The sequence below is a fragment of the Trichoderma harzianum genome (assembly GCF_003025095.1).
Source record: "Trichoderma harzianum CBS 226.95 unplaced genomic scaffold M431scaffold_26, whole genome shotgun sequence".
In the NCBI taxonomy this organism is placed as follows: domain Eukaryota; kingdom Fungi; phylum Ascomycota; class Sordariomycetes; order Hypocreales; family Hypocreaceae; genus Trichoderma; species Trichoderma harzianum.
Genome location: NW_020209274.1, coordinates 218,542 through 244,196, shown reverse-complemented (window position 1 = coordinate 244,196; position 25,655 = coordinate 218,542). Strand labels below are relative to the sequence as shown.

The 25,655-nt window shown below is 48.4% G+C and overlaps 8 protein-coding genes across 8 annotated transcripts; 4 read left to right on the top strand and 4 right to left on the bottom strand.

The window, feature by feature from the left end:
* Positions 1-1,446: 1,446 nt before the first annotated feature.
* M431DRAFT_329423 (hypothetical protein) lies at positions 1,447-2,313 on the top strand. The gene has a single exon (XM_024914354.1). It carries the CDS (start codon positions 1,667-1,669, stop codon positions 2,177-2,179), a length of 513 nt encoding a protein of 170 aa, XP_024768033.1. The 5' UTR covers positions 1,447-1,666; the 3' UTR covers positions 2,180-2,313.
* Positions 2,314-2,623: 310 nt separating this feature from the next.
* On the bottom strand, positions 2,624-3,999 carry M431DRAFT_513756 (hypothetical protein). The gene has a single exon (XM_024920091.1). It carries the CDS (start codon positions 3,801-3,803, stop codon positions 2,757-2,759), a length of 1,047 nt encoding a protein of 348 aa, XP_024768032.1. The 5' UTR covers positions 3,804-3,999; the 3' UTR covers positions 2,624-2,756.
* Positions 4,000-9,527: 5,528 nt separating this feature from the next.
* M431DRAFT_329407 (hypothetical protein) lies at positions 9,528-10,199 on the bottom strand. Its single transcript, XM_024914353.1, has 2 exons — positions 10,150-10,199; positions 9,528-10,079 (listed from the first exon to the last, which is right to left on the bottom strand). The coding sequence occupies exon 2, from the start codon at positions 9,992-9,994 to the stop codon at positions 9,674-9,676; it is 321 nt and encodes a 106-aa protein (XP_024768031.1). The 5' UTR covers positions 9,995-10,079; positions 10,150-10,199; the 3' UTR covers positions 9,528-9,673.
* Positions 10,200-10,574: 375 nt separating this feature from the next.
* On the top strand, positions 10,575-11,290 carry M431DRAFT_329378 (hypothetical protein). The gene has a single exon (XM_024914352.1). The coding sequence runs from the start codon at positions 10,934-10,936 to the stop codon at positions 11,213-11,215; it is 282 nt and encodes a 93-aa protein (XP_024768030.1). The 5' UTR covers positions 10,575-10,933; the 3' UTR covers positions 11,216-11,290.
* Positions 11,291-12,901: 1,611 nt separating this feature from the next.
* On the top strand, positions 12,902-15,822 carry M431DRAFT_487795 (hypothetical protein; the record flags this gene model as incomplete). Its single annotated transcript, XM_024916503.1, has 2 exons — positions 12,902-13,607; positions 13,673-15,822. 2 exons carry the CDS (start codon positions 12,902-12,904, stop codon positions 15,820-15,822), a joined length of 2,856 nt encoding a protein of 951 aa, XP_024768029.1.
* A 512-nt stretch (positions 15,823-16,334) lies between these two features.
* Positions 16,335-17,344, bottom strand: M431DRAFT_501257 (hypothetical protein; the record flags this gene model as incomplete). Its single annotated transcript, XM_024918001.1, has 4 exons — positions 16,335-16,375; positions 16,478-16,778; positions 16,847-17,257; positions 17,309-17,344. 4 exons carry the CDS (start codon positions 17,342-17,344, stop codon positions 16,335-16,337), a joined length of 789 nt encoding a protein of 262 aa, XP_024768028.1.
* Positions 17,345-19,462: 2,118 nt separating this feature from the next.
* Positions 19,463-21,154, top strand: M431DRAFT_535663 (hypothetical protein). Its single transcript, XM_024920965.1, has 3 exons — positions 19,463-20,032; positions 20,104-20,732; positions 20,818-21,154. The coding sequence occupies exons 1-3, from the start codon at positions 19,532-19,534 to the stop codon at positions 20,969-20,971; spliced, it is 1,284 nt and encodes a 427-aa protein (XP_024768027.1). The 5' UTR covers positions 19,463-19,531; the 3' UTR covers positions 20,972-21,154.
* Positions 21,155-22,876: 1,722 nt separating this feature from the next.
* Positions 22,877-24,803, bottom strand: M431DRAFT_100261 (hypothetical protein; the record flags this gene model as incomplete). The annotated part of the gene is made up of 2 exons (XM_024911183.1): positions 22,877-23,845; positions 23,931-24,803. 2 exons carry the CDS (start codon positions 24,801-24,803, stop codon positions 22,877-22,879), a joined length of 1,842 nt encoding a protein of 613 aa, XP_024768026.1.
* Positions 24,804-25,655: the final 852 nt, after the last annotated feature.

Sequence of the window (25,655 nt, the reverse complement as noted above, 5' to 3'; positions counted from 1 at the left end):
CCGCTCCCTATAATCCTGATCATGACCAAAAACAAAAGCAGGCCGTCTACATGGTGTTGTCTATTTCTCCCACAACACCTGCTTCATTGTCAGGCATGTTGGGGGGGATAGCTATCAGAGAGAGTACATTATGAAGGTTAGATACGCTTTCTTCAGCTACAACCGAGGCCCACTTGCTGTCAAGTATTCAACGATGGGCAGCCCCCATGTGAAATTCTTCTCTCTCTATATATAGCAAAACCTCCCAAAAGTCCGTATCTCCCCCGATGCTCCGCGGATATGAACCACCAATACCAGCGCGCGGTCGACTTCATCCTTGGCCCTATTCAGGCATTCTCGGCTCGGGCATTTCTGAGTATATCCGAGGATGTATCCTGCCATAAGGCTTAGTACATATTCGCGTATGGTTCGTGCAGAGTCACACACCTCCAAGTGGGCAATCTTGTGCGGATTTGCGTCGGATTTGCGTCGGCACCGTAACCGATGCAGACGGGGTGGAATCGTGGGGAGGAGTCACGGCACATAGTGCCGGTGCCACTCCCCCGCGATGAGAAGATCTCGAGGAATAATTAGACAGGAGCAGTAGGCTGGCTCGGCTCGGCTCGGCTTTTACACCGCTGACTCCAACGGATGAGTGCCGGAGCATTGACTATGCGCCGTACCCGCTGGTGTCAGTTTCCATCCTTTGATTTAGGAATAAAAGGTCTTGAATAATGTTCATATCGTCTCTTGGATCGTAAATTTCAAAGCCAGCTAGCCCTCTAAACCGAAGTTCATCACCTTCTAGCTAGCTAGAAACCGGATTCCAGAGATTTAGACCTTTGCCGTTGGATAAGCTTTGAAAGGTCTCCTCTAACCACTCTGATTTCGGTTATTTCGATGCAAAATACATGGCATCTCTACCAACAGCGCAGAATCGGGCCGGGAGTTTGGTAAATGTGACGAGAGCTTGTCTGCTGGGTCTGGGATCTTGGATCTTCTATGGGTTCTCGGCCGCGAAACGGATGAAACGGGTGAAACTGGTGAAGCTGGTCGCATCGTTCTATTGGTGTGGCTAACGGCGGCATTTCAATATTGGCGTGGTAGTATTGCACACCCACAGATGAGTACACCTGACCCCAATCCATCAGAAACTTCTCACCAGCCATAAGCCTATAAAATACGACCTCCGAGCTTCCATTTCTTCGTGTCGTGCTCTGGCAACTTGCAACCCATCTCCGTCTCATTCAAACGTTATTCGAAACAACAACAACAAGGCGCCGCCCACACAACTACCGGTGGCGAAGCAGCCAAGATGGGTTGCCTGTTATGGTGAGATGAATCGCTGGCCAGAAGCATAGTACTACCGCCGATAGAGACGACCAAGGACAGGTGAATGGAAAAGAGGCAGGAGTTCACTCTCGGCTCGCCAGCAGGACAAAAACGACCAGAGTTGAACGTTGTTGCGATCGTGGACATGTCCAAGGTGCAACTCCAGTATGGTGGATGTCCTTGAGGCCATGTTGCGGAATCACGTCAAGTGGTATGCGACCTTTCGCCACAATGCCACCACCGTATCCCCCACCAATAGAACAGCTGCAAACATGCGTGTTCCTGACCCTGACTCTGACTGGCGCCCGCTAATGATTTGGCTAGCTAAGCTTTCTGGCAGGTCTCGGCGTACGCCATGTGCATATTAGTGCGGGATTCAACGTCCTGCATGGATCCTTATCCTTGCTCCCGGCTTGAGAAAGGGGGGCTTGGGGGTGTGGACTTCGGCTGGTTGAGCTTACTGTATGAGGCAAAAAGGTTACGGAGTGCTATCAACGGACGAAAAACTGCAGACTCCATGTCTTTTTCGGCCGAAAGCTTCTGCCAGGTTGTCGGAAAGTTGCCAGTCAAGGAGGGGGCAACACGTGGTTGTACGAGCCTCGCGAGTCATGTCTCCACGTTCCCCCGGCGGAGAACTGGATCTGGATGCTTGAGCAACAGCATTCCCCTCGATTTGCTCCGTCGACTGCGCCGTCGATTGCTCCGTCGACTGCTCCGTTGCCGCAACCCCGGGATTGCTGCCGAGCGGCCCGACACGGCAAACTCGGCAGGACCTGCAGATCCCTACTATCTTACGGCAAATGGTAGCCTAGGGACTTTGGGGTTCCATAATATAAGACCACAAGACATGCCACGTTTGTGGGGCTAGATAATCTGCGACGGTGATTGCTCTCGTACATTATTCCCAACATGGATCAGGATCGGTTGTGTCGGCACGTCACGTACGAGTGAGTACCTGACTAGGACTCAAGTTGGGCTAGTGCTCTTCCATCTGCCGTTTCTTGTTAGGTACATACTGTACATTAATACTGTTCTTTCCCTTGTATTATATCTATAATTTAACGTATTATTTATTGCTATATATATATCCCAGCTTGCTGGCATTTAATGTAAATATTACTTCATTTGGGAATTTTTTTATAATTTAATATATAAACTACTGTAAACTAACATTCCTGCTTTTTAGCCAAAACTAACATTTACTTACTAGTACATATAGCCACAATACTTTGCTTTTAGAATATGTAGTAAATAGACTAGCGTGGAGAATAAATAAACAGTCGTCAACCTGACTCATATTTTAATGTAACAGCAAGATTCTATTCAAAGATCTGGAACATAGTAAACTCCGCTTATAATCGCCACGCTAGGTATGGCTCTATAACAACATGACATCTATACATGTAGGTAGTATCGGGGCAATATGGTAGTGGGTCGATATTCTCTCAAAGACCCATCTTCTCCCTCAGAAGCTTCTTCACTGCCGCCGCCTTGATGCCCAGGCCGCGGGAGCTGCCGTTTTGGGGCCTCCCAGAGTTAAGCAGCAACGCCACGGCCATGTCGCAAGCTGCTACGGCCCCGCGCCCCAGGTGGCCCTCGATCTCATGTAGCACGTCAAGCAGCATGCGGACCGCTGTGTGAATCTGCTGCAGACTCAGGGCCACGTCTGTGCAGGGGAGTTCCCCTAGCCGAAGCTTGGTGCTTACACTTACACCACCGGCGATGGGGCTGATAACACCCGTGGTTGTCCTCAGATGGCGGGGATCGCCGGTAGGCATTCGGTCCAGGTGCTTCTGAAAGTGGCCCATCACGATGCCGTAGATTCGTACCAGCCAAATGTAGCCGCACATGATGAGCAGCATCGTCGGCGTGTCTGCCGTGGCGCAGCCAGCCATCCTCTCGCTGCTGTCATTGTCCTCGTCGCTGCCGGCTGCCTCCAGCCCACCACTGGTGCAGACGGTGCTGCTGAGGATGGACCCTGCGATGGCACTGAACTGCTGCGAAAGCTCGAGAATGGTGCCAACTGGGTAGTCGTGCAGGCTGTGGGTGCTGTCCGTGTGCCACGGACCCTCCTCCAATCTCCGTAGCTGCTGCTGGATCTCGGATACCAGGGCTGTGAGTCGCTGGCCGGTCGTTGCAGTGGCAGCGTTGTTGATTCTGCTGATATTACTGGCCGAGGTGCTGTTGATCGCGGCCATATCGTCAGGGACCCGTCTCGCCTCGGCTGTCGGGGGTGGTAAATGGGACCATGGCGCCAGGTCGAATCGGCCCATTTCAAACGTGCTCCCGTCGTCCAAAGCAAACCCTGACTGCTCCAGCCAGTCGTAACCGGCCATGTCCATGTCCATGTCGCCATTACGCTTGGGCATGGTGGAGACGAAGCCATACTCGTACAGGTCCAGGTCCACAGCCGAGCCGTCCCACGAGGCATGGAGATGGAGAGCATCGCACGATCTGGGCTCGAGCTCTGGCTCTGGGGCCGCCGACGGCATGGGCTCAGAGACTATGAGCGTACATGTATCCAGCTCCGTATCTGGAGTCGCAGCCTGACAGCCGGATGGCGCTATCGTTGGCGATAGTGACGAGCATGTGGATGATGACGATGTTGATGCTGATGCCGTTATCAACCCGGAGCTTGGCGCCGGGGGAACGGCAACGGCCCGTTGGGGGCTCAAGGGCGGTTGTTCATTTTGTGTGGGCGGGCTGGGCGGGCTGGGCGGGCGTGTTGCTGTCCGGCTTGAGCGCTTCGAAGGCGTCCGTCGACCAAACACACAAGAGACTCTAGCCCGCATGCACCGCTGGCAAGCTTCTGCTCCGGCCGGTACAGAGCATTTAAGCTTCTGGACACGACAGCGGTCGCACGACATGCGTAGAGAGAGAGGCGAGCTGTTGCTGTAGCGCCTGTCGACTTTGGGTAGCATTTGGGGCGATGCCATGGCAGCAGTGGATGGGTCACGAACTCTGATCATTGCTGTAAACATAAAGGCACCCCGAGGTTCCATTTCTTGTAATACCATGGCTGGTGGCAGGCAATGGTTCCTACCTATATACTCTTGGCAAGATTGCGTGCCATGGTTGCAATTAATACCCCTACCTACTTCGACAACATGTCAGTCGTATTCAACATCAGCCGCTTGATCCTTCTTTTGGCCATTGCACTCATACTCGGCTGACAATATCGATGCTGACAACAGAGACTTGGCCTAATTGGAAAGCAGATGCGCGATGCATTGCTGCGATCCAGACCTCCCCTCGGCAACCTGGGCAAACGGGGCCCTCGATTTCCACACCCCAAAAGTCAAAATCCACTACCCTGCTAAATTACATTAGGAAGGTGTGTCCACATAGTAACTATTGGTAAAAATACAAACTGTTTTCTTGTTATCTCTCTTTTAATAAGCATAACCTGGCTCGATGGCCTTAATTGGATGAGGTGGTGTTGGTCTCGCCGGATAATATTGATCTAGCTAAATGACTTTAATCCAAACTGGATGACATTGATCCAACTAGATGCCTTTGATCGAACTCAATGAACTTGATCTAGCTAGATGCCTTTGATCCAACTCAATGAACTTGATCTAACTCAACGAACTTGATCTGGCTAGATGACTTTGATTCACTTGGATGACTTCGATCCAACTGTATAACTTTGGTCCAACAGCGTAACTTTGATCCAACTGCAAAAGTTCCTACTATAATAACAACTGGGGTAGTAGTAAGTTATCCGAAGCCTCCTGGTCATTCAATCGGTGTACGCCCTGATGTTAACACGAGAGAATTTTACACTAACACCACTACTATTTTCCGAATTCCGCCGCGGAGATCGATAAGCGGCCCGCATCCTACCATTATTAATTCCCAAGATTGCCCAGGACGGCTCGGACGATTATGAGGCCGAATTGACCTTTGCGATCTCGAAGGATGGACGCCACATCAGAGAAGACTCCGTCCTAGGTTACACTTGCGGTAACAATGTCTGCGCGAGTGCAGTAGTTCAAGAACCAGTGGTCTTTCTCCAAGGAATTCGATCCCATCGGCCTAGTGTTGGCCAGCCCTGGCGCTATCGGACACCCGGAGCAGTTGGTAATCCAAAGAATCCTTAATGGCGCGGCAGTGCATGATTCGAACACGAAGTACATAAGCCTCAGAATCCTGCTCGTCAGCACCAACGGCTACACTAGCCTTGATCTCCAGGGATCAAGACGATCATCCCCTTCCTTTCACAAGGTACCACCCTTGAACGGGGAACTATCGTCATGACAGGCACCGGTTTAGGCATTGGCTGGGTGAGGGATCGGAGAATTGTGCTGAAGCATGGGGATGACATGAGGATACACATACATTGAGAAATTGGAACCTTGATCAACAACGTGTACTACCTAGGTATGAATGCGGAAAAATAGAGTGGGATATCGTAATCCCTCACAAAACTGGACTGTAGATTTGTCTGCTTTCTTCGCTTAATGAACTGCACAGAGTTAGACGATTACTTTACTACCCCTAGTAACTAATAGCCGCCGGGAGTCACATCTGGAGAGACCCACAGTCCAGTTTTGCGAGGGAATACGCAATATACGGTATTTACATAGTGATCACGCACTACGGAGGTCGCGACTAAAGTTTTCTCCAAGCTAACAGGGTTGCTCTATCGCATATACAAGGGTACCTGCACCTGTATGCAGATGCATTATATCGCAATAAGTTCCTGCCTTAGTAGGTAAGAACATCAACTATAAGCACTACAGTTTCAAGGGAAACCTCCCGATAATCGTATCAACAAGGGACATGGAGCTACTCCGCAGAGGTTGCTAAAGACTCTTTAGGATAGCTACATTCGTGGACAAGACGTTTAACGGCGACCTCCGTACTCCGTACAGGTACGTAATCGCGCTATCACCGGAGTGGAGGCTTGCTCTTATATTCTCGTCGTATTACGTTGTCCAGTTCCGGCCGATCTTCTGGCGAGACAATTACCTACCTAGGTAATTAGATTAGTATCATTACAGACCGAATCCACCGAGTTCTTCAATTTGTCTTACTGTTACCTAGTTATTGAACTCGACCTCGCGAGTAGCCGGACATGTCTATTTACAAAATGATGAATATTGTAGAACTTATGAGCACTGAGCATGTAAAAGAGTTGGCGTGATTTGATGCCTCACGTTGATTTGCCACTTTCTATCTTGCATGCGAATAATACAGTAGAAGCCGGGCCATGCAAGGAACGTTTGACTGGAACCGTTACTTCTATGGAGACAGGTGAACTAGTTAGAGACACTCGCTATGGAGCATTCGCACAACATGCTGTTTCTGGAGGCATTTGGTATTCTGAAGCCACCTGGTCCCAGGTCCCTACTCGTTATCGCCTTACTCCGTATGCGTATGCGTGTGCATTGTGATGCAGTTGGATTTATTGTCTTGCTGCATTTACCATGTCGACTACAGAGATAATGCAGACATGTTAGCCGAGGTGGCCAAATCGTCAACCTCGGCCTTTCGCTTATTCACCACGACATGGCAGAAATCACCTAATGAAAGCGCGAGGCGAGAAAGTTGTTATGATGAACGAATAGGCGGACAAACTTAATGAGTTGTTATTGTAGGATCTGGACTAAATAAGTCTCTAAGGGGTTGTTTTAAGTATGCTCTTTGATAGAGTTTGCTTGTAAACTATGTCTATGTCTGTTCTTTGCAACAAAGATCAAGCAGCTTTGAAGCGAACATTCAAAATGCCCGGTCGCCTCTGTTCGGCTTGCCAGCACCCTTAGACATTCTACCATTCACGTCAAGCCTCTTTGGCCAAACGATATCAAACAATCTCAGGTTCGATGGGAGAGATCAGTTGGGGGAAAGGACATGACGGGATGGAAAGCTTTGGCTCTGAAAGAGCAGCTTGTTGTAGAAGATTGATTTACGTGTTTGCGACGGGTATGCAGTAATTCGCTATGTATAGGGGCCCTTTAATATAAAGGGGGCAAGCTTTGTGCCCTTTGAAGACTCAAAGTTGAAATAGATGGAGTTCCCAAGGTCATTTAAAAAGCATCAGAGGAAAATATCACAATCATTCAACATCGCTCGATAAAACACAACACATGCGTAACTTCTCTGCCCAAAACATCTTTTGAATAAAGCATCCTTCTTCAACAAATGGATCCCTTTCTTAGCTCTTTGAGTCATAGATACGCCAACTCCCAATTTGGTATCTCAAGCTTTTGTTTCTCAAAGAGCATCTAAGCAACTGTTGCCATGGGATCCATCTGATACCCAAAGCCGACTTTCAACCCAACCTCCACGCTGCCCCTTTTCCTGGTTGGTAAGCAGATCACACTGGCCAAGACTTTTGACACCGTCTCTCCCGTCACCCACCAGGCCCTCTACAAATGTTCTGCTGTCACAGAGGAAGATACGACACGAGCTATCGACTCGGCCGAAAGGGCCTTGAAGAGCTGGTCTCAGACCAAGCCGGACTTTCGGAGAGGCATCTTCCTCCGTGAGGCCGACCTAATGGAGAAGGCGAGCCGACGACATGTTCTACTTTAGCCACACCGAGATTGGTGTCAATACAGAAATGTTCAACCACGAGCATGGCGTGGCCAGCGCCTGCCGCAGCATCGCCGACCTCATCCAAGTGGTCACCACATCAACAAGCCCTGTTATTGCTGCCTCTGGTCGTAGTGCCCTGGTCGTCAAGGAGCCGTACGGTGTCGTGTTGGGCATCTTCTCCCCGGAACATTCCCCACGTCCTGGCGCTACGGGCTTGCCTGCAGCCGCTTGCTATGTAAGTAAGCAAGGCTCGACTCCTGCATTTCTTCATCACCATGTCCACTAGTACCTATTCCGTCCTGCTATACTGTATGTCCCCATAGGCCCAACTCATCTTCACTAACAGGGACACTGCAGGGGTAATACCGTTGTGCTCAAGGGTCCCGAGGCTGCTCCTGGAACCATGTGGGGAGTTGCCTCCCCTCTGCTCTTCACTATGCCGGCCTTCCGGCTGGCTGCCTCAACACCCTGTACCATGATCCCAAGGATGCTGGTATCCTCACCAGTAAGCTGATTGCCCACCCCGCCATCAAGAAGATCAATTTTACCGGATCGACCCGCGCTGGATCCATCATTGCCGTAGAGGCTTGGCAAGTACCTGAAGCCCACTCCCATTGGAATTCCGCGGCAAGGCCCCTGCCATTGTCTGTGAAGATGTCGATCTCGCCAAGGCCGCGAGGGGATGTGGGATGTGTCGATGGCGCCCGTTGTCAACTCGGGCCAGATTTACATGTCCACGGAACGCATCATCATCAACTCCAAGGTCGCTGAGGAGTTCTGCAAGGCGCTCCTGCTTACCTTAAAGGACTTTTCCGACACCCAAGGGTGGGACGAAACTCAGCTGGTCAGCGATGTGGCCGTTATCAATAATAAGAAGCTTATTACTGATGCCTTGTCCAAGGGCGCTCAACTCTTAGCCGACGACATGGGCCACGGTATCTAGTCTGCTTCGAAGCTGCGACTAACCATTATCACTGGCGTCCGAAAGGACATGGACATTTACTACAAAGGATCCTTCGGACCGGTCGTGTTATTGCTGGTTGTGATACCACCTAGCAAGGAAATGATCTGATCACATAGTCATGAGTCGTTTTTAACCATTGAAGTTCAGCATCATAGAAATTGAACATGAAAGCCCTGGTGGTCAGATCATAGCGGCCATCAGTTTGCTCTCTGTCCCAGCCATGTCGATGAGAAGATCGCGGTCGGACTACTGTAAGCCTGATAGAAGCCCATGTCAAACCCACCAAAGGAATCACTAAGTGCGAACGGGAATACATCCTGGGCTTGCTCTTCCATGACCACATTCTTTTTCTCTGCATGTGGGGCTTCCTCTCTTGAATAAGTGTGCCTTTCGAGAAGCTTCTCCACGGCGATGGCACCAGTAGAGCGCAAGGAATTGTCCCTAAGAAGGGTCATACAAATTTGGATGTACTTGGCTAGTATGGCCCGCACCCTGACGGCTGATTTCGTGCTATCACTGATCTTATGCAGAGCCCCTGCGGCTATTTGCAGACGCCTGAGCATCTCGAGCTTCCTGTACGACCTTGAACTTGACAATCTCGCCAACTCGTTTCTGGATGGGCCGGCTGCCCTCTGAGACGAGTTGACTTTGAGCAAAATACAGCTAAACACAACGAGAGACGCATTGAAAGATACACAGACCAAGGGTTAGTTAGAAACTAAGAGTTTTTGGGGAGGATGAATTTGTCACACGCGAGGTGGCAGCATGCTCCCCTGTAAACCACCATGTTGCCGAGCGTTGCGGCGACTGGCGTGTCTTGTGAACGATGCTGATCATCTTGAAGGCAGTCTGCTCTCAAGTTTTGATGCTGAGCTCAGCCAGTTCGGGAGAAAAAAGACGCTGTTTACTCTGTGGGCTCATTGGACCCTCAGAATCCGGGGGAAAGTCTTGCGCTTGGCAGATGTCATGGAAAGATGCGCTGAGAATGGGTCGATGCAGAAGGATGCGATTGATGAGGTATCGTAAGATCATGACGATGCTTAGCTTATCGAAGACGAGGTTCTTCGGGTCTGCGTCCTCAACCGTCGCCTCCCACGGCCTACGCTGTAGCTGAGGCGATAGTCTATGCCTCCACTCTGCGAGCCTCTGTTCGTGAACTACAATCCGGGCAAGCATGTGCGACAGGGAGAGTCGGATATCATTGTTCAGATTCGAGTTGTACACATCGGAGATTGTGTCACCAAGTATGTCGTACAGTCGTCTGCTCATTGTCCAAGACGGGAGACAAAGAGGTCAGAAATGAGTATTGCACTGCAGATGCTAATACGTACATGGTGTCGGTAAAGAGGGTAATGCTATCGGAGGTGCTCTCTTCATCTCTGATAGCTTCTACTGCTAGCTTCTACTGCTAGCAGAAACTGGCGACAGGTGGATAGATCCATATCGACAAGGTTGGGAGGAATGGTCAAGGGCTGCCTTAGGGTTATGGCGAGCAGCCTGGACGCGCGCATGTTAAATCACCCGGCAAGGAGCACGTACAAAGATGCAAAAAGTCTCTCTCTCACAGACCCAGGACCACACAGCCGTGCCATGCGCGTTTGCGCGCCGCCTCCATCTCGGACTGCCTCAGACCGGCCAAGGCTGCTTTGGAATGTAACCCGATCTTGTAGGCTGTTCGAGCGGCAAGATTGTGTGCATTCCACGCACGTTCCAGTCGTTAGTCGCCTTGATAATAGTGCGTCATGAGCAACCAGGACTGCACTGGGTAGCAGTCCATCAATCAGTACAACGATGTATTGGGACGCGAGTGCTGGATGTGCATGAAAGGTACTGACTCACTAGACTCCAGATTGGCAGCGCTGGGCTCCGTGTCCTCCCACAAACCCTCTGCTCTCCAAATGAACATCTCTGACTCGGGTTTCTGCTCCGACGAAGCCTCGGGCTTACTTGTGTAGGATGCTACTGCGAAATGGTGTTGAGGAGGCATAGCCACGGCCTCTGAACGGCAACTTTAGATGAAAGACGGATGTTTGACCATCGGAAAGATGATGCCGGCATCGGCGAAAGAAGAGCATAATCAGCTGGAGAGATTTGATCTGAGAGGGCAGAGAAAACATGTTGGCTGATGGCCGGCCTGCAACGGTGGTGGAGGAGGAGCGCGGGACAGTGGAAGAGGTGATGCCTCTAGGCAGCGTGCTGGAACCACTGGACTGGAGAAGAGCAGATGCGACTTCAGAGACGGCTCGGAAGAAGGTGATGGATGTTGGACGACGGCCCAAAGAACAAAGAAGCCAGCCTCGTGCGGTTCAGAGCCGCCCTAGACCGTCTATGAAGCCTTCCACATTGCCCGACGGCGTCTCGTCCGGCGTCGCCAGTTCCTCGCAATATCCGTTGTGATGGACAGGCGGTGGAGGAATCTCGGCGGAGGGATCTCGATGGAGGGACTGCCATCGTCACCCCCACCGTCCTTGTGGCCATGATGGTTGGCAGCAGCCGGCCCGTCTGTGGATTCTGCCCCCCCGACAGACGAGCAGCTGCAGCGTTTCTTCAATGGCTGAAAGCCTGTCGGTGATGCTGCCGGCCGCCGCCTGGACAGACCATGTCGATGTCCCTCGCGCGAGGCCTGCGGACGACGGCTGCTCGTAGACACATTTGAACTTCGCCAATAACACCAAAACACATCACGAGAAACCGAACTCGTCTAGCCATTACGAGGACCACGGCGCGAGAATAAGCTCAAGGAACCATTCGATCTAGCTACTCTACTCCGTAGCTTTGTTTCAACTAGAACGAAGCCGCCGTCATAGCTAGGGGTCATTCCGTCGAGATAACTTGTCTTGTTTCCTTTATCTAGCTAGAGGAAATATTCCTCCTTTATAAATGTACTACTAAGCCAGGCCGAGCAGGGTTTAGTCATCTATCCTAGCCGCTACTGATCACGGGCCCGTCAAATTCTCCTATCAAAACTCATTCTTCATGAAACTTGAGTAATAGTACAGTGGGGTGTCAAAAGTCTGCGTACAAACGTAATTTGAGGCTACCCGGAATTACAACATAACAAATAAACATACATTCATCTCAAGCCAGACAACTAGGAAAAATCAGGTATCTATATTGTTTGAAAGGTAATTCAAAACAGATTCCACACGTGTTCTATGGGGTTGACATCGGCGCTGTATGGAGGCCAATCCAGACGAGAAAGCATGTGCTCGAGGAAACTTCAATCACCTTTACTATATGAATAGACGAATAATCTTACTGAAAATGATGCATCCCATCTGTAGTTATTATTCACGTAGCCAAATAGCAGGCTCATACATGGCTGTGAAGATTAGATCCAATCCCAAAGAAAGACCTAAGCCTCGAATGTGATAACTACATTAATTCCAAAGCAGATACAAAAGACAATACCTCCGATCCCAGCTGTGCAAGCTTCGTATCATGCACAATCCCAGTCTCAGAACTCGACTAATGCCATTTTACCGTAACAGCCGGTCAGCGGCATGAGACTAGCGCCCGATACGAGAAGATATTGGGGTAAACGGTCTGTGATTCCGGAACTCCGGAGTCCAAACCGCGCAATGTGTTGCTATATTTGAGATATTCATACGCTGCCACTGTTTTCGGATACGCAAAACTCCCCGATTCTGCCAAGCTCCTGGTAATTCCTTATCATTTTCTTCGCGTGATCTCTTGGAGAAGTTGATAGTTGCTGTAACAGTGAAGATCAATCTGGCATGAATTACGCCCACTTTTCCCCCAACTTACCTCGCCCATCGCAATCAAAAGTGGATTTGCACGCGTTGAGATGGATTTTGATCCCAAAAATGGGAGCCTCGTAAACGTGATGCTACCTCGTATTTCGATCGGCGTCGTGTCACAAAATCTGTCACAATATGGGCTGCTTGCATCACTAGACGCGTCTAGCACACTCACTTGTACTATATAATATATGAATGGGAGCGAACGAGGGTTGATTCTCTCTGGGCGCTTATTTGTTAAGCCACAAGACATTAAGTTGTCTTGTTTGCAACTCAGTGCCACTTGATTGGATTCCTCTGAGCCTCCTATTGGCCTAGAAAAATGAAAGTCAAGGCCGCCTTTAGCCTGCTGGCCGTAACTGGCAGCGCGGCATCGCTCACGACTGTGCAACCGGCACAGAAGCCCAACATCACCATTGTTCCCAATGCATACATTATTGAGTTTGAGCCAGATTTCCATCCCTCTTTGCAACCTCAGCAACGCTTTGCACAAACCCCTGTAGGCATCAAAGCGGGCTACCAACTTCGCAATGAGTTCAATTCCGTGGATATTTTCTCAGGAATTTCGGTCTCCTTTCACACAGATGTCGACCTTGAGTCTGTCAGGAAGGCCAATGGAGTGAAGAACGCCTGGCATGTGACGATTGTCCCTCCGCCTGAACCATATTATAGAAACGGTAGTCCAAAGGTCAAGTCGACCAGCGGCAGTACCCAATCGACCACTGGCAACAGCAATACGACTTTGCCCAACCTACGAGGTGTTAGCGGCGTGAACCAGCCCCTACTTTCTGTCAACATTCAGAAGCTTCACGACGAAGGCATCAGAGGCAAAGGAGTCCAGATCGGCATCATTGACTCTGGTGTCGATTATCGTCACCCCGCACTTGGCGGAGGCTTCGGACCTGGCCATAAAATTGCTTTCGGTTATGATTTCGTGGGTGATAATTACGACGGCACCAATACTCCCATGCCTAGCCCTGATCCACTGGCAACATGTCCTGAAGGTGGACATGGCACTCACACTCTTGGTAAGTATTGGCGACGAGTAATAAATCTCTAAACTATATCGGCATTAGGACTAACGCCGTGGCAGGAATTCTGGCAATGGAAGATCCCGACGATGTAGGCTTTGGCCTTGTTGGAGGGGCTCCTGATGCGACAATAGGAGCTTACAGAGTCTTGAGCTGTCCAGGCTCTGGCACACCCAACGACATCATTATAAGCGCAATGCTTCGAGCCGCTGAAGACGGCGCAGACGTGCTCTCCATATCTCTTGGAATCATCGGCGAATTATGGGAAGCTCTCAACCCTTTCGACCCGGTGGTCACCCAGCTCGCACAGAAGGGAGTAGCGGTTGTGGCAGCCATTGGCAACTTTGGCCCTGGGATCTATAGTGCATCGATTCCTGGTATTTGCCAAGACGCGCTCAGCGTAGGGGCCGTGGAGAATGCAGTATATCAGACTCATTTCCAAGCCCATGACGAGAAAGGCAAATCGCTAGATTATATATCAGTACTCCCTTTTCCAGGAAAGAGCAAGCAGGACATCTTCGTGCTTGGAACTGGGCTTGGAATACCGATCAATGATACTGTCGCCAGTGGCTGTTACCAGCCAGCCTGGGATGCAGCGGCTAATGCAACTGTAGATTGGAACACAACTATACTGTTGGTATCTTGGGAGGATAATTGTGGCACTGGCTGGTTTCAAGCTCAGGAGTTGGGCGTCACAACTATTATGGCTTACCTCACAAGCGAAGATCAGCTTATCGAGCTAGATGAACCTGAAAACGACGGCTCTCCCGACACATTGTATTTGACCTACGATAGCTCAAAAGCAATTGTGGAAGCTATTCAAGGCTTATCACCTAACGAGACGTATAGCCTGCAATTCATTTCCACAGGCTCACAATCTCAGCAGCTCATTGCTGACCCACTAGGAAACTTTGTGACCTCATTCTCGAGCCTTGGTCCTACCATCGAGATGACACTGCATCCCAAAGTCGCTTCACCCGGAGGCACAATTCTATCAACATGGCCGCTTGCCGCGGGTGGTTATGCCGTTGTATCGGGAACATCCATGGCAACGCCGCTCGCAGCCGCGAGTTATGCGCTTCTCAAGAGCCAATTCCCTCATCTAACTGTTGCACAACTCTTTGATCGTCTCAAGACTGCTGCTTCTCCGCTCCCAGAATACAACTCCACGATACCATTCACTTCCACGCTTCGCCAAGGTGGTGGAATGCTTGATGTTTATGCCGCTGTCAAAGCTGATTCAACAATAAGTCCTTCGGAATTCAGCTTGAGGGACTCTGCGAATCCTTCACCGCAGAAGATAACCATAACAAACGATTCAAAGAAACCAAATCACTACACTTTCAGCCACGACCCGGCCGCATTTCTTCGAGCCCATGAAAATTACTTGGCCGGCGAACCAAACTTTGACACCATTAGCGCCTATACTCCGCATTCTGTTCCTGCATCTGCTCAATTCTCAACGACCAAGTTGACTCTTCAGCCCGGCGAGTCAACCACTATTACAGTGCATATCACACCTCAGCCCGACAAATATCCGTACTCGACGCCTGTCTATAGCGGATTCATTAAAATTTCCAGCGATAATAACGTCTACTCGATTCCCTATATGGGCTTGCCATACAGCAGGGACGCTGTTGGTCCGATAACTCAGAATGCGACGACGACAGTACCTTACGCTAGCCCGCAAGTCTTGTCTATTCCAGGTGATCAGCAAAATGTCTTCTCAGCTCAGGCAACTACACCCAACATCGACACTTATCATTGGAGCGCAAATGCCTCGGAATCTATTATCCCGTTCTTAAGGATCGATATCGGCTTGCCGTCGGCACATATCCTCTACGAGCTCGTCCCCGCTAACACCACTTTTGTCCCAACCATCTATGGTTTTGATCCTTCCGTCAAGATTGACTACCAAGACACGCCGCAGCCCATCTTGCCTGGCTTCCTTGGTGTACCAACGTATGGCACAATTCAGGAGTATAATCTGACTGACGTTGAAGGGTCTTCTGCAACTGGCTTCTTCTATATGTTTCATACTCCAACGCTATCGAACAATGGCGTAACTTACAACTTCACCACTGGAGATTACCGACCTCTTGCTCGCGCGTTGAAGTGGAATGGCAATGAGACTAATCCTGATGACTATGAGTCGTATCTCGGGCCAGTTATAAGGGCAAATGTTCCCGCAGATGTATTTCCCAGCCGCTGAAGTTGAGTAATTATGTGCTATGTCATTCGTAACGGTTTATCAGATGAAAGGGCGCCGTCGAATGTATCTAAGGAGGCCATATATAGTGTCATGGATAAATATGCACTCACATTTGTTATTCAGTCCTCTGGGTATGGTTCTCTTTTCATGAATATTATGTCACTGTTGCTGGTATTGCGTTTCGGTAGGCCAATGTCCGAGTAGTGGACCTTACCCTGCAATTGAGAAAGACGAGGAGAAGAGAAATACTGAAAGATCTCGTGATCAAGTTAAAGATTATGATATAATATTTCCATTCAAATAATAGTAAATAAGAAGTTGAAGCGAGATACCTCGACGAGGGTGGTGGCAATCTGAAGAACATCAATAGTGTAGTTAAAGCCATCGGTTTGATCTCTCTTCTTCCTTGCCACCCATTCGACATTGACATGTTTATAAATAGTACGAACCAGGCAATTTACATAAATATAAATAATTGTCAATACAGATGGACATCCCAGCTGCAACTACTATCAGAGGCTGAGTATAGAGGCTATGGACCCCTCAAGATTATCTGGACGTAATTCCAGAAGATCATTATGCACTTCAAACTCAGTTTCAAAATCGGATCCACAGCCTCCTTTAAACATTGCCACCTGGAGAAGCTCAAAGACACCGCCTTGGCCATTTGACATCTTCTGTCTCCCTGCAGATATCATTTCATCAGCCGGTACGTGTCGTACCTTCCATGGCGTACCCGTCTGCTTCTCCAATATCTCCAATAGCTGCTTTTGAGTAGTCCTGAATGAGTGGACGAAGATCCTTTTGTTCTCGGTCTCAGAGGCGTGTGTAAGAACAGACGCTATGGCTTTGCCGACTGTGGGGAGAATTGTGGTGCTAAATGGCTGAGTGCCTTCATCAACAAAAGTTGCGGACCGATTCTTCAAGTCAAATCCAAACAGCCCAGCCTGAAGACCCTGTTTCATTTATTAGAAAGTCTTCTCTATAAAATTAAAACTCTCAAAGATGATGTTAATAAACGCACCCAATCCAGGAAAGGCCCTGTGGCCACGCTGGTCCACGTAATGCCTTGAGATTCCTTGCTCCTCAGATAGGCATTGATTTGCTGTTTTTGGCTGAAGAAAGGAACAATTTCCATAGCTTTCGGATGGCAGACGTCAATGCCATATTCTGATGGAATGAACCTTTTTACTCCAGCAAGAATGGCGGCATCAATTATTTTTTGCTGCTCTTTCAGCCCGCTGCCACTGATGGTGCTTACCACAGCATCATATCCCTCGAGTGCACTTATAAGTGATGACTCCGAATAATCCGTCTTATATACTCGTACATTCTCCGGAAAAGTAGTCTTGCTGGATGCTCGGCTCATTACAGAAACGTTGAATTGTGCTTCAAGAAGGGACCGCAGCACGTGTGTTCCGAGATTCCCTCCAGCCTATTTCACGTCAGTTACAAGGCCACAATCTCGTCAAGAGCACCAACATACCCCCACGAGCATAACATTCTTCAAGATCTGTGACATTATAAGATGATATGAGTTTGGTGCCAATCTTCTTATAGAATATGGTGTATTTATCCGTTCCCTTCATGTTTAATTTTCCGATTGGCAACGTCCTCTTTATATCAACCAAGTGAGGGTTCTTGACCATGTTCAGCGCAATACATCGATCGTATTCAGAGAGACCATTATTCACACGTTATTTCCGCCTATGGCCATCTCTTTCAATGCCAAAAATGGCAATTCGACAATCTTTAGCGTGTGGATGACATAGCAACATGAAGAGCCCCTAAACGCCGAAATGGCATCGCCGTTCACTAGCACGGTAACTTCCGCAAAGTCCCCAAAATCCGATCCGACCGTTCGTCCCTTCTTGAGCTCCATGCCGCCTTTCCAACCCCAAACTCTACCAGATTTATTTCCCTACTTGGTACTATTCCGATGAGTTTGGGATTTTCCATCTGACATCGGGAGTTTCCGTCTATCCGAAACCAATTGCATCAATACGGACATTAAGACACAGTTCACACTAATATCGCCTTCATTCATTCCTATTGGTGGACAATTATTTGCTTAACAATAGTTACTTGTTGATTCTGTCCTCTATGGTTGAAGGACTAGATATATATAACAAGCAACCCAGATCGAATTTACAATGTAAACTGCGACACATTCAATACAATTAATTCATCAAGACATTACCGTTCAACAAATAGCCAAACGCCGGCTTACTACATACGTTGCAATATCATCAGATTCTTGCTATAAACGAGCCTCTCTTTACTGAAGATGACATATTACTCAGCGTCTTGAGTATGCAAATACGCTCTGGGGAGCGTTCACAGCCAAGTGGTGATGACATGTGATTGCGGTAGTTTAGAAGAATAGTCTACTTGGGAGACTCTTGGAGATTGGGTGTGGTGTTCACATCTTCTTGTTGAGGGGTAAAATTCCCACGAGTCAGTTCTGAGCGGTAGGCAACTGTTCCTACGAAATCACTAATCAGCTTTCAAGAATGCAACCCACTCGTCACATATTTTTAGAAGAAAGCAACGCTAATGGGCAACCTGTTCACGCCTATCATTCCTTCAGGCCATGGCTATATGTTGGAATACCAATCGTTTCCGCGTAATTATTTGCCGAGTAGGCAAACCCCACATGGTGGTGACTATACATGTTCGTAAGCAGTGGGTAACACTGGTCAGGTCAGCATCTCTCTCTCTGGTCTACTCCGTAGTTAGCTCATTTTTGTCAGCCGCGGGGTTGACGATGGTTGATATGTCCGAGTTTACGCTCTGAAGACTATGCTTAAAAGTCACTGTCTTTGACGTATGTGGTCTCATGCTGTATTTCACATGAATAAAAGTTTTATATGGTGTATTTATTTGATCAACTTAATGCACATCAGTGATTTTACGCTTATTCTTCCAGATGCATTGAATAGACGAGATTCAAGAGATGCAGGTCGAAGTGGCTAATGTGTTCGTGTCAGTATAGCGTTGAACTAAGAGTGTAATTAGCACAAAGAAACACCCACACTATTCACCTGATGCATATCAACTACTTTAGTGGGTATTGAGCTGAAAGAAATGCTAGATAGACAGGCGAGAGGACCGTATGGTAATGGAAGTCAAATTCCCCAGTAGAGTTGGTTAAGGTAGCCTACTATCTGAAACTGCAGGACTTCATCAGGCAGTTATATTCAACCTTTATTCCAATAGAACACGATAATCCATTGTACAAGGCAATTGGCAAAAGCGAATGAAGACAGTATGTTTTATAGCTGGTACATGAACTAAGTAACAAACTACACATCCTATCTTCCATATTAAGTGCCATATATTTCGGTAAATTCTTCTTAATATGGTGTATAAGCCGATGCATAAGCGACATGATCCGACCCAACCGCCCGACCCAACAGTTGACTCGTGGAGGGCGGCCGCAACACTGCAGGATTTAAAGAGTGCCCCTCTTCGAACATCACTACCCAGTAATGTATCGAAGTTGGGAAGTCGCTTATGAAAGGTTAATCACTCATATGTAATGATCGAAGAACTATTTGTATTGTTTGTTTAGTATATAACATCTAATCAGAGCAGCTCTCTCAGTTTTCGACTGTGCCGTGTCGCTCTACCATAACACCACACATCTCTGTTTTCTTCCCATTGAGCAACGATATCACAGCTTCTCCTTCTTTGATCAATATTCAACATGATCGGATTTAGCTTAACCGATAAACAAAAGGCTCTTCGAGAGGAAGCTGCCAAAATCGGCAAAGAGATTCTCTTACCTGCTAGAGAAATATACTCGCAATACAGCGACCAGGAATCCCGATTCCAAGCCACTCTGCCATTTTACCAAAAGCTTGTGAAAGCTGGCTTTGTAAAAGCTCAGGTCCCAGTCCCACTCGGTGGAAGCAATGAGTCGTTTATAGATGGCGCAATTGTTGCGGAAGAGCTTTATGCAATCGATTCGAGCATTATGCTTCATGTGCTCGGCACTGGACTTGGTTTAATGCCCCTGATTCTAGGCGGCACACCAGAGCAGCAAAAGAAGTTTCTTGCTCCTTTTCTCACTTGCGAAGGTGAACCACTTGCTAGTTTGGCCCATTCCGAACCGGGTGGCACTGCCAATTGGCTTGAAAAGGGTGGCCAAGGATTGGAAACTACTGCCCGGAAAGAAGGCGACTACTACATTATAAATGGCGACAAAGTAGGAAATTCCGACCACAATTCTCAATCAAATAGTTCATTCTTTTACTAATGCTTTGCAACTACACGTAGTTATGGACTACCAACAGCGCTGGTTGGGACGGAAAAGGTGCTGCGCTCGCGTGCCTTTGCTGCCGATTATCTGAGGATGGTGGACCTCAAGACCCAAATGATGATCCCGCGTCAAACATCATCGTTTTTCTGGTTACAAGAGATACGATAGCTCAGAATGAGCCCAATGCGTATCAAAAGATCGCAGAACCGAATCTTATGGGTCATACTGCGGCCTCTGGGCCACTAACCAGGTACACTAACTTCAAAGTTCCGGCTGCAGACGTATTAGGGGCTCCAGGGACTGGAGCTTCCATCATCCTGCGGGCCTTCAGCATGTCTGCTGCGTTAGCGGGTGCTATGGCAGTTGGGACGATGCGGGCAGCCTTTGAAGCAGCCCTGAAGTTCGCCAAAGAAGACAGCCGCAGAGGCACGGTACCCATTATAGAGAGGCAAAGCCCAGCTGACTTGTTGATCAATGCCAAGATCAAGATTGATACATCTCGTCTCCTCGCTTGGAAGGCTCTCGATGGCGTTGAAAAAGGAACTGGAGATGACAGCAGCCGATACGAAGCCTGTTTGCAGGCCAAGATTTATTGCACCGATCAGGCTGTCAGTGCTGTCTGGGACACGATGCAGTTGGTGGGAATGTGAGTTATTCCCGGGAGGAAAGATGTCCAAATTCTCCAACACATTTACCCCTCCAATAAGCTCATTAGGCTGATGCACATATAGGACATCTTACCGAACTGATACAGTGTTTCCGAGACTATTGAATGATGCGACGGTGTTTTCACTCTTTGATGGTGGTAATATTGGAGTTCGGCGGAGGCAGCTTCAACAGCTGATGCAGGCCGAAAACTACCAGCCATGGGCGAGTTTGTGGTGAAAGGGAGGATTATTGATGGAGTGACGCCTAAATAATATTTGAACGATAACTTTTGCTAAAAGTTTGGCAATATGGTGTTAAATAAGGAACCAAGGCATGCGAAAAGTAGTTGCGTTTGGTTCGCTAGGAGTCAGTATTTCACCCGTGAAAGTCACCGAACATGAATAAAACAAGAGAGTCACCTCATCATAGTCCATTCTGTAAGCTATAAAAATATCAACATCTCCAAACACAACTTTGCATCCATATCTTCTCTCTTCAACTCTGCTACGCTACAATAAAATCCAGTCCATAATTGGTGCCATATCAAGAACAAATATTCCCTAGCCTATATCTTGTTCTATATATGATATCACGTTTACTGTTCCACTGCTGACTCTGAATCGACACAAACCTCCAGAGGTCCGCACCTCTTTCGGACAGGAGCCACCGGCTCTGAATCGGTACAAAGCTCCAGAGGTCCGCACCTACGAACGGGTGCTACTGGCTCTGCATCGTTACAAATCTCTAGAGGTCCGCACCTTCGAACGGGTGCAGGTTCTTGCGCCGCTGAAGGAGATGAGCAATTGATCAGCTGAATTCAACTACATGGTAACAATAGTCTCACCTGACAGATTTGAGTCAGGGCATACCTCAAGAGGTCCACATCGTCGAAAAACTGCGTGGCTTTCAGCCACCGGGGGAGCTGCAATTTGAAGCATGTTGTATTAGCAAAGCGATGCGCTGCAAAGGTTGGAAACCTACCTGGATACGCCACAGCGACACCCGCCAACACGACGAGGCAAGCAATTAGACTGGAGGTCACCATTCTGATGTATATAGTAAGTGGAGTATAGTTTTATTGAACGAGTTGTCAATGAAAGCTTGTTGAGTGAATTTTATCTGAGGTTAACGGGGGGCCAGATTCATATTTATACTTGAGTCGTCACAAACCATTCGCAATCAAAACTTGATGATCTACTTCTTGAGTTTGAAGTTGGATATCTTCCAACATGCCTAGATACTCTAACAATGACCGTTAATCCATACATTATTTTGGCCGGAATCCGGAAAGAGGTCATCGCGGAGGAACATGTTCGGAATCCGGAACACGTCTTCTTCGGAGCCCGGAGGTAACTTATCTAGAATCCATTAACATTTAACTGCCATTTCTATAATCTTACCAAAACCGTTGTTTCCCGTAGATATCAAACTTCACAATCGTTTATCCCGCAGGTGCGGTGAGTTTCGCAGTCCGGAAGTCATCCGCGACCTTGTGAACGCACTAAGACAGCATCATCGTGATACTCAGAGGATCAGAGGATCTTGCGGGTTACAAACAATAAGATTGAGTAAAGAACTAGTTCGGTGTAAATGTATTCCAAATTCTAAACTTCAATTCAACTTAGTTCGTCTCACACCATGTGTGCATGCATTCTTGCTAGCTTTGATAGCAAGGCAGCTATATGACATGCGCTGACGTGACGGTTGACAGGCATTTTCGTAGGTCATAGAATATTTTATTACAATAGTATTACAGGAATAAAATTATCTTCTCGCCTAGTGAATTATGAAACTGTGGCTTCTCTCAATACAAAGTAATTAAGTGGTCTGTTTCACTTCACGCCTTTGTTCGCCATGGTTTGTGTGAGAGAACGGTGTTTGACAATATTTGCAAAGTAGAATTGAAGAAAATGATAATAGAAAAGGAAACGGATAGCCTGATTATAATAATTGTGATTCTATTCGAACTAACTGCAAATTTTGGTATCATATATCCCAACTCTCCAGTACTTGAAAATGTCTCTTGGTTTGCATGTCGGCGTAGATTGTTCACTATGCCATGACGCGAAATCGGCACCAGATGCACGAAAATCGTTTTCTTAATATAACGATGTAACGCCGGGAGATCTCTCAAATTTTGAGTCATTGTCTAAAGAGGAGAGGATTGCCTTGGAGTTGCCAGCTTGCAAAGTCAACAGTGCTGGCGGCTTCGGGAGAGTAGCCACTGCAATTGTCATCCCATGGCCCACATTGTGTCTTGCATGTTACTTCCTCCGATGGAACAGTTCCAGACTCAAAATAGTCGGCCACAATACTTTTGGTGCAATCACTTGGAGCAGTGCCAATAACACAATGACCCATGGAATCTTGGACGACAACTGCCGCGCCAGGGTGGTTAGCAGCCATTGCGCGAGCCGAGTTCAGCGGAGTGACTGGATCAAGGCGAGGGCTCAGAAACAACAAAGGAGCAGCCGGATGCCCTGCAACTAAATTGGGGTGCGCTTTGGGGGTTGTGAAAGGGCCCTTGAACGATAGATTAGGGCGAAACGGCCAACTGGAGCAGCTGAAGCGAATATTGGACCAATAGCTTCCAAACAGCTTCGACTTGCTCATTTGGCGCTGGACATATTTAGACCACCAGCCAGCATCTTTGTCAGTAATATCATCACCATCACCACAGATGACAGCAGACTGAGACTCGGGGAGAATAGCAGCGGGCTTGGTGCTGTTATTATCGGAGCAGACGGTGTCCAGATTCGGCACATGGCCAAACTTCATCAAGTTACTGACGAGTTCAGTCGTATTGCCCTTCATGGCCTCGTGAAGCGTTGTTGCCAGGAGCTTGAAGGTCCGAATGGGATTGTAGAGGGAAGAGCCAACAAGTTTACGGATATCGTCGCCGGTGATGACGACTATAGTGCGTGAAGATGATAGTGCGGGAATTGGGACGTCATCGAGGTCGGCCACCCAAGACCAGAATCTGGTTTTGATCTCAGAAGGCGAGGCATCTGAGTCAGAGGCGAGGGTGCAAATAGATGGACCAGCTTGGAGGCAGCCTCGCCAGAATTCCTCCAGGATTTCATCCGTGTCGTGAAGATTCGTAAGCCAGCCCTGAATTTGGTTAGTTTGATGTATGAGCTTGAGAGACGGCGATTGATCAAATTCCGCAGCTCGGGGAATAACGCGATGAACTTACAGGACCATTTGCATAATCATCTGCATGAACCACTCCATCGAGCACCATCCTCCCAACACGGCCGGGATATAAACTTGCAAAGTAGTTACCGAGGGCTGTGCCATAGGAAAATCCAATGTACTGCAGCCGCGGTACATCATCTTCCTCAGTCCGTTTCCTGAGCTCTTGACGGGCGTCATCCTGTGCTTTACTGACGCCCTCGCGTTTTCTCAGCTCATCGACTTTATCCACCATCTCGACCATATCTCGAGCCACGCTAGGGGTATTCACAAACGCCATTCCATCTCCCCACTGTTTCTCCGAATCCTTGCATCGCTGAGACAAGGCTTTTGACAATGCAAGGCCATATTTGATTGAGTCGATGCCCTTATCGAGCCCGCCATTTCCACGAGCCTCGAGCTGCCACGCACTGCGAGACACGACGTCGGAGCGGAAGCAGTTGGAGCTTGGAGTCGTGCGACCGATACCACGAGGATCCCATGAGAAAATCTCGTAGTGGCGGCGACCAGGCTTATCGACATATTGCTGCAAATCATGCCCATCCGAGAGAACGAAAGAAACACCTGAAGCCCCTGGACCACCCGGATTCACAAAGATGCTTCCGCCAAAACTGGGGTCATGGTCAGAGACTACAGCGGGCAGTTTAGCAATGGCAATGACGGCAGTGCGAGCGTCGGTGCTGTTTGTCCAGTCAAGAGGCACTTCTAGGCGCGCACATTGATATCCATCGTAACAGTCGTGGTATTCCAAATCACGACTGGGCTTGATTGTGTCCCAATCTAGCTGAGGAGCTTGCGACGTCGAGTCCAAAGTTGCTGCATCGGCCAAAGCAAAGGACAAGGCAATTAAGGCTGTTTGAGATGCAAGATGCATGCTTCCAGTGCAATTCTCTTTCTCTTCCCGCAGAATGGGAAAAATAAGAAAAGGGAATGGAAACGAATCGACGGACCGTATAACGAACGACGAGATCTGCGACGGCTTGCGATTCGTGAAGGTTGCGGGGTGAGAGGAATCCAATATCCAATGGATGGCTCATCAATCTTCAATCTTCTGTTGACAGCAACTGATTCGAGTTACAGCGCGGATGGTCCACTTTTGATAGCGCACTACAGGGGACGGCACGCCCAAACCAACCCCTGGTACCTGTCCACTACCTAGCACTTAGGTGCTTCCAGGTTCCACGTATACCCGGCGGGTACCTTGGACCTGCTGGTATGGAGTGATGGACGTTTCCTCCATCAAATTGCTTCCACGTGTGGATTGCATTATTCGATGACCATCAACATGTATATTGTGATTTTTTTTTTTGCACAAAAAATTTCCTCTCTTCTGCTTTCGGTTTGGTTCATCTGGTTGCACCTCGCTTCACATAAGTACCTCGTGGCCACTTTCCCTAGTGCGGTACAACAAATGCAGGTACCTGTGTACATACCTGCCTAGTAGTCACCAGCTATAATTTTGCGACAACCATGTCAACATGTGTTGGGCACGCAACACGGTCAGGTACTTTTGTGTGGCGAATCATGGTGCATCACATTATATGCAATCCATGCCAATTGAACTATTCCAGACCGTGCCTAGGCAATAGACAAGAGCGTGCCAAAAGTTCGTTTTCGTCTGAGGCAAGCTTGTGATAACGACTGTACGGTGGATTTTCTGCGATGCCATTGAACTGATTGGCGGCCTTGTAACAATTACAATTTAGTTGCTTTCGGATCGGGGCGC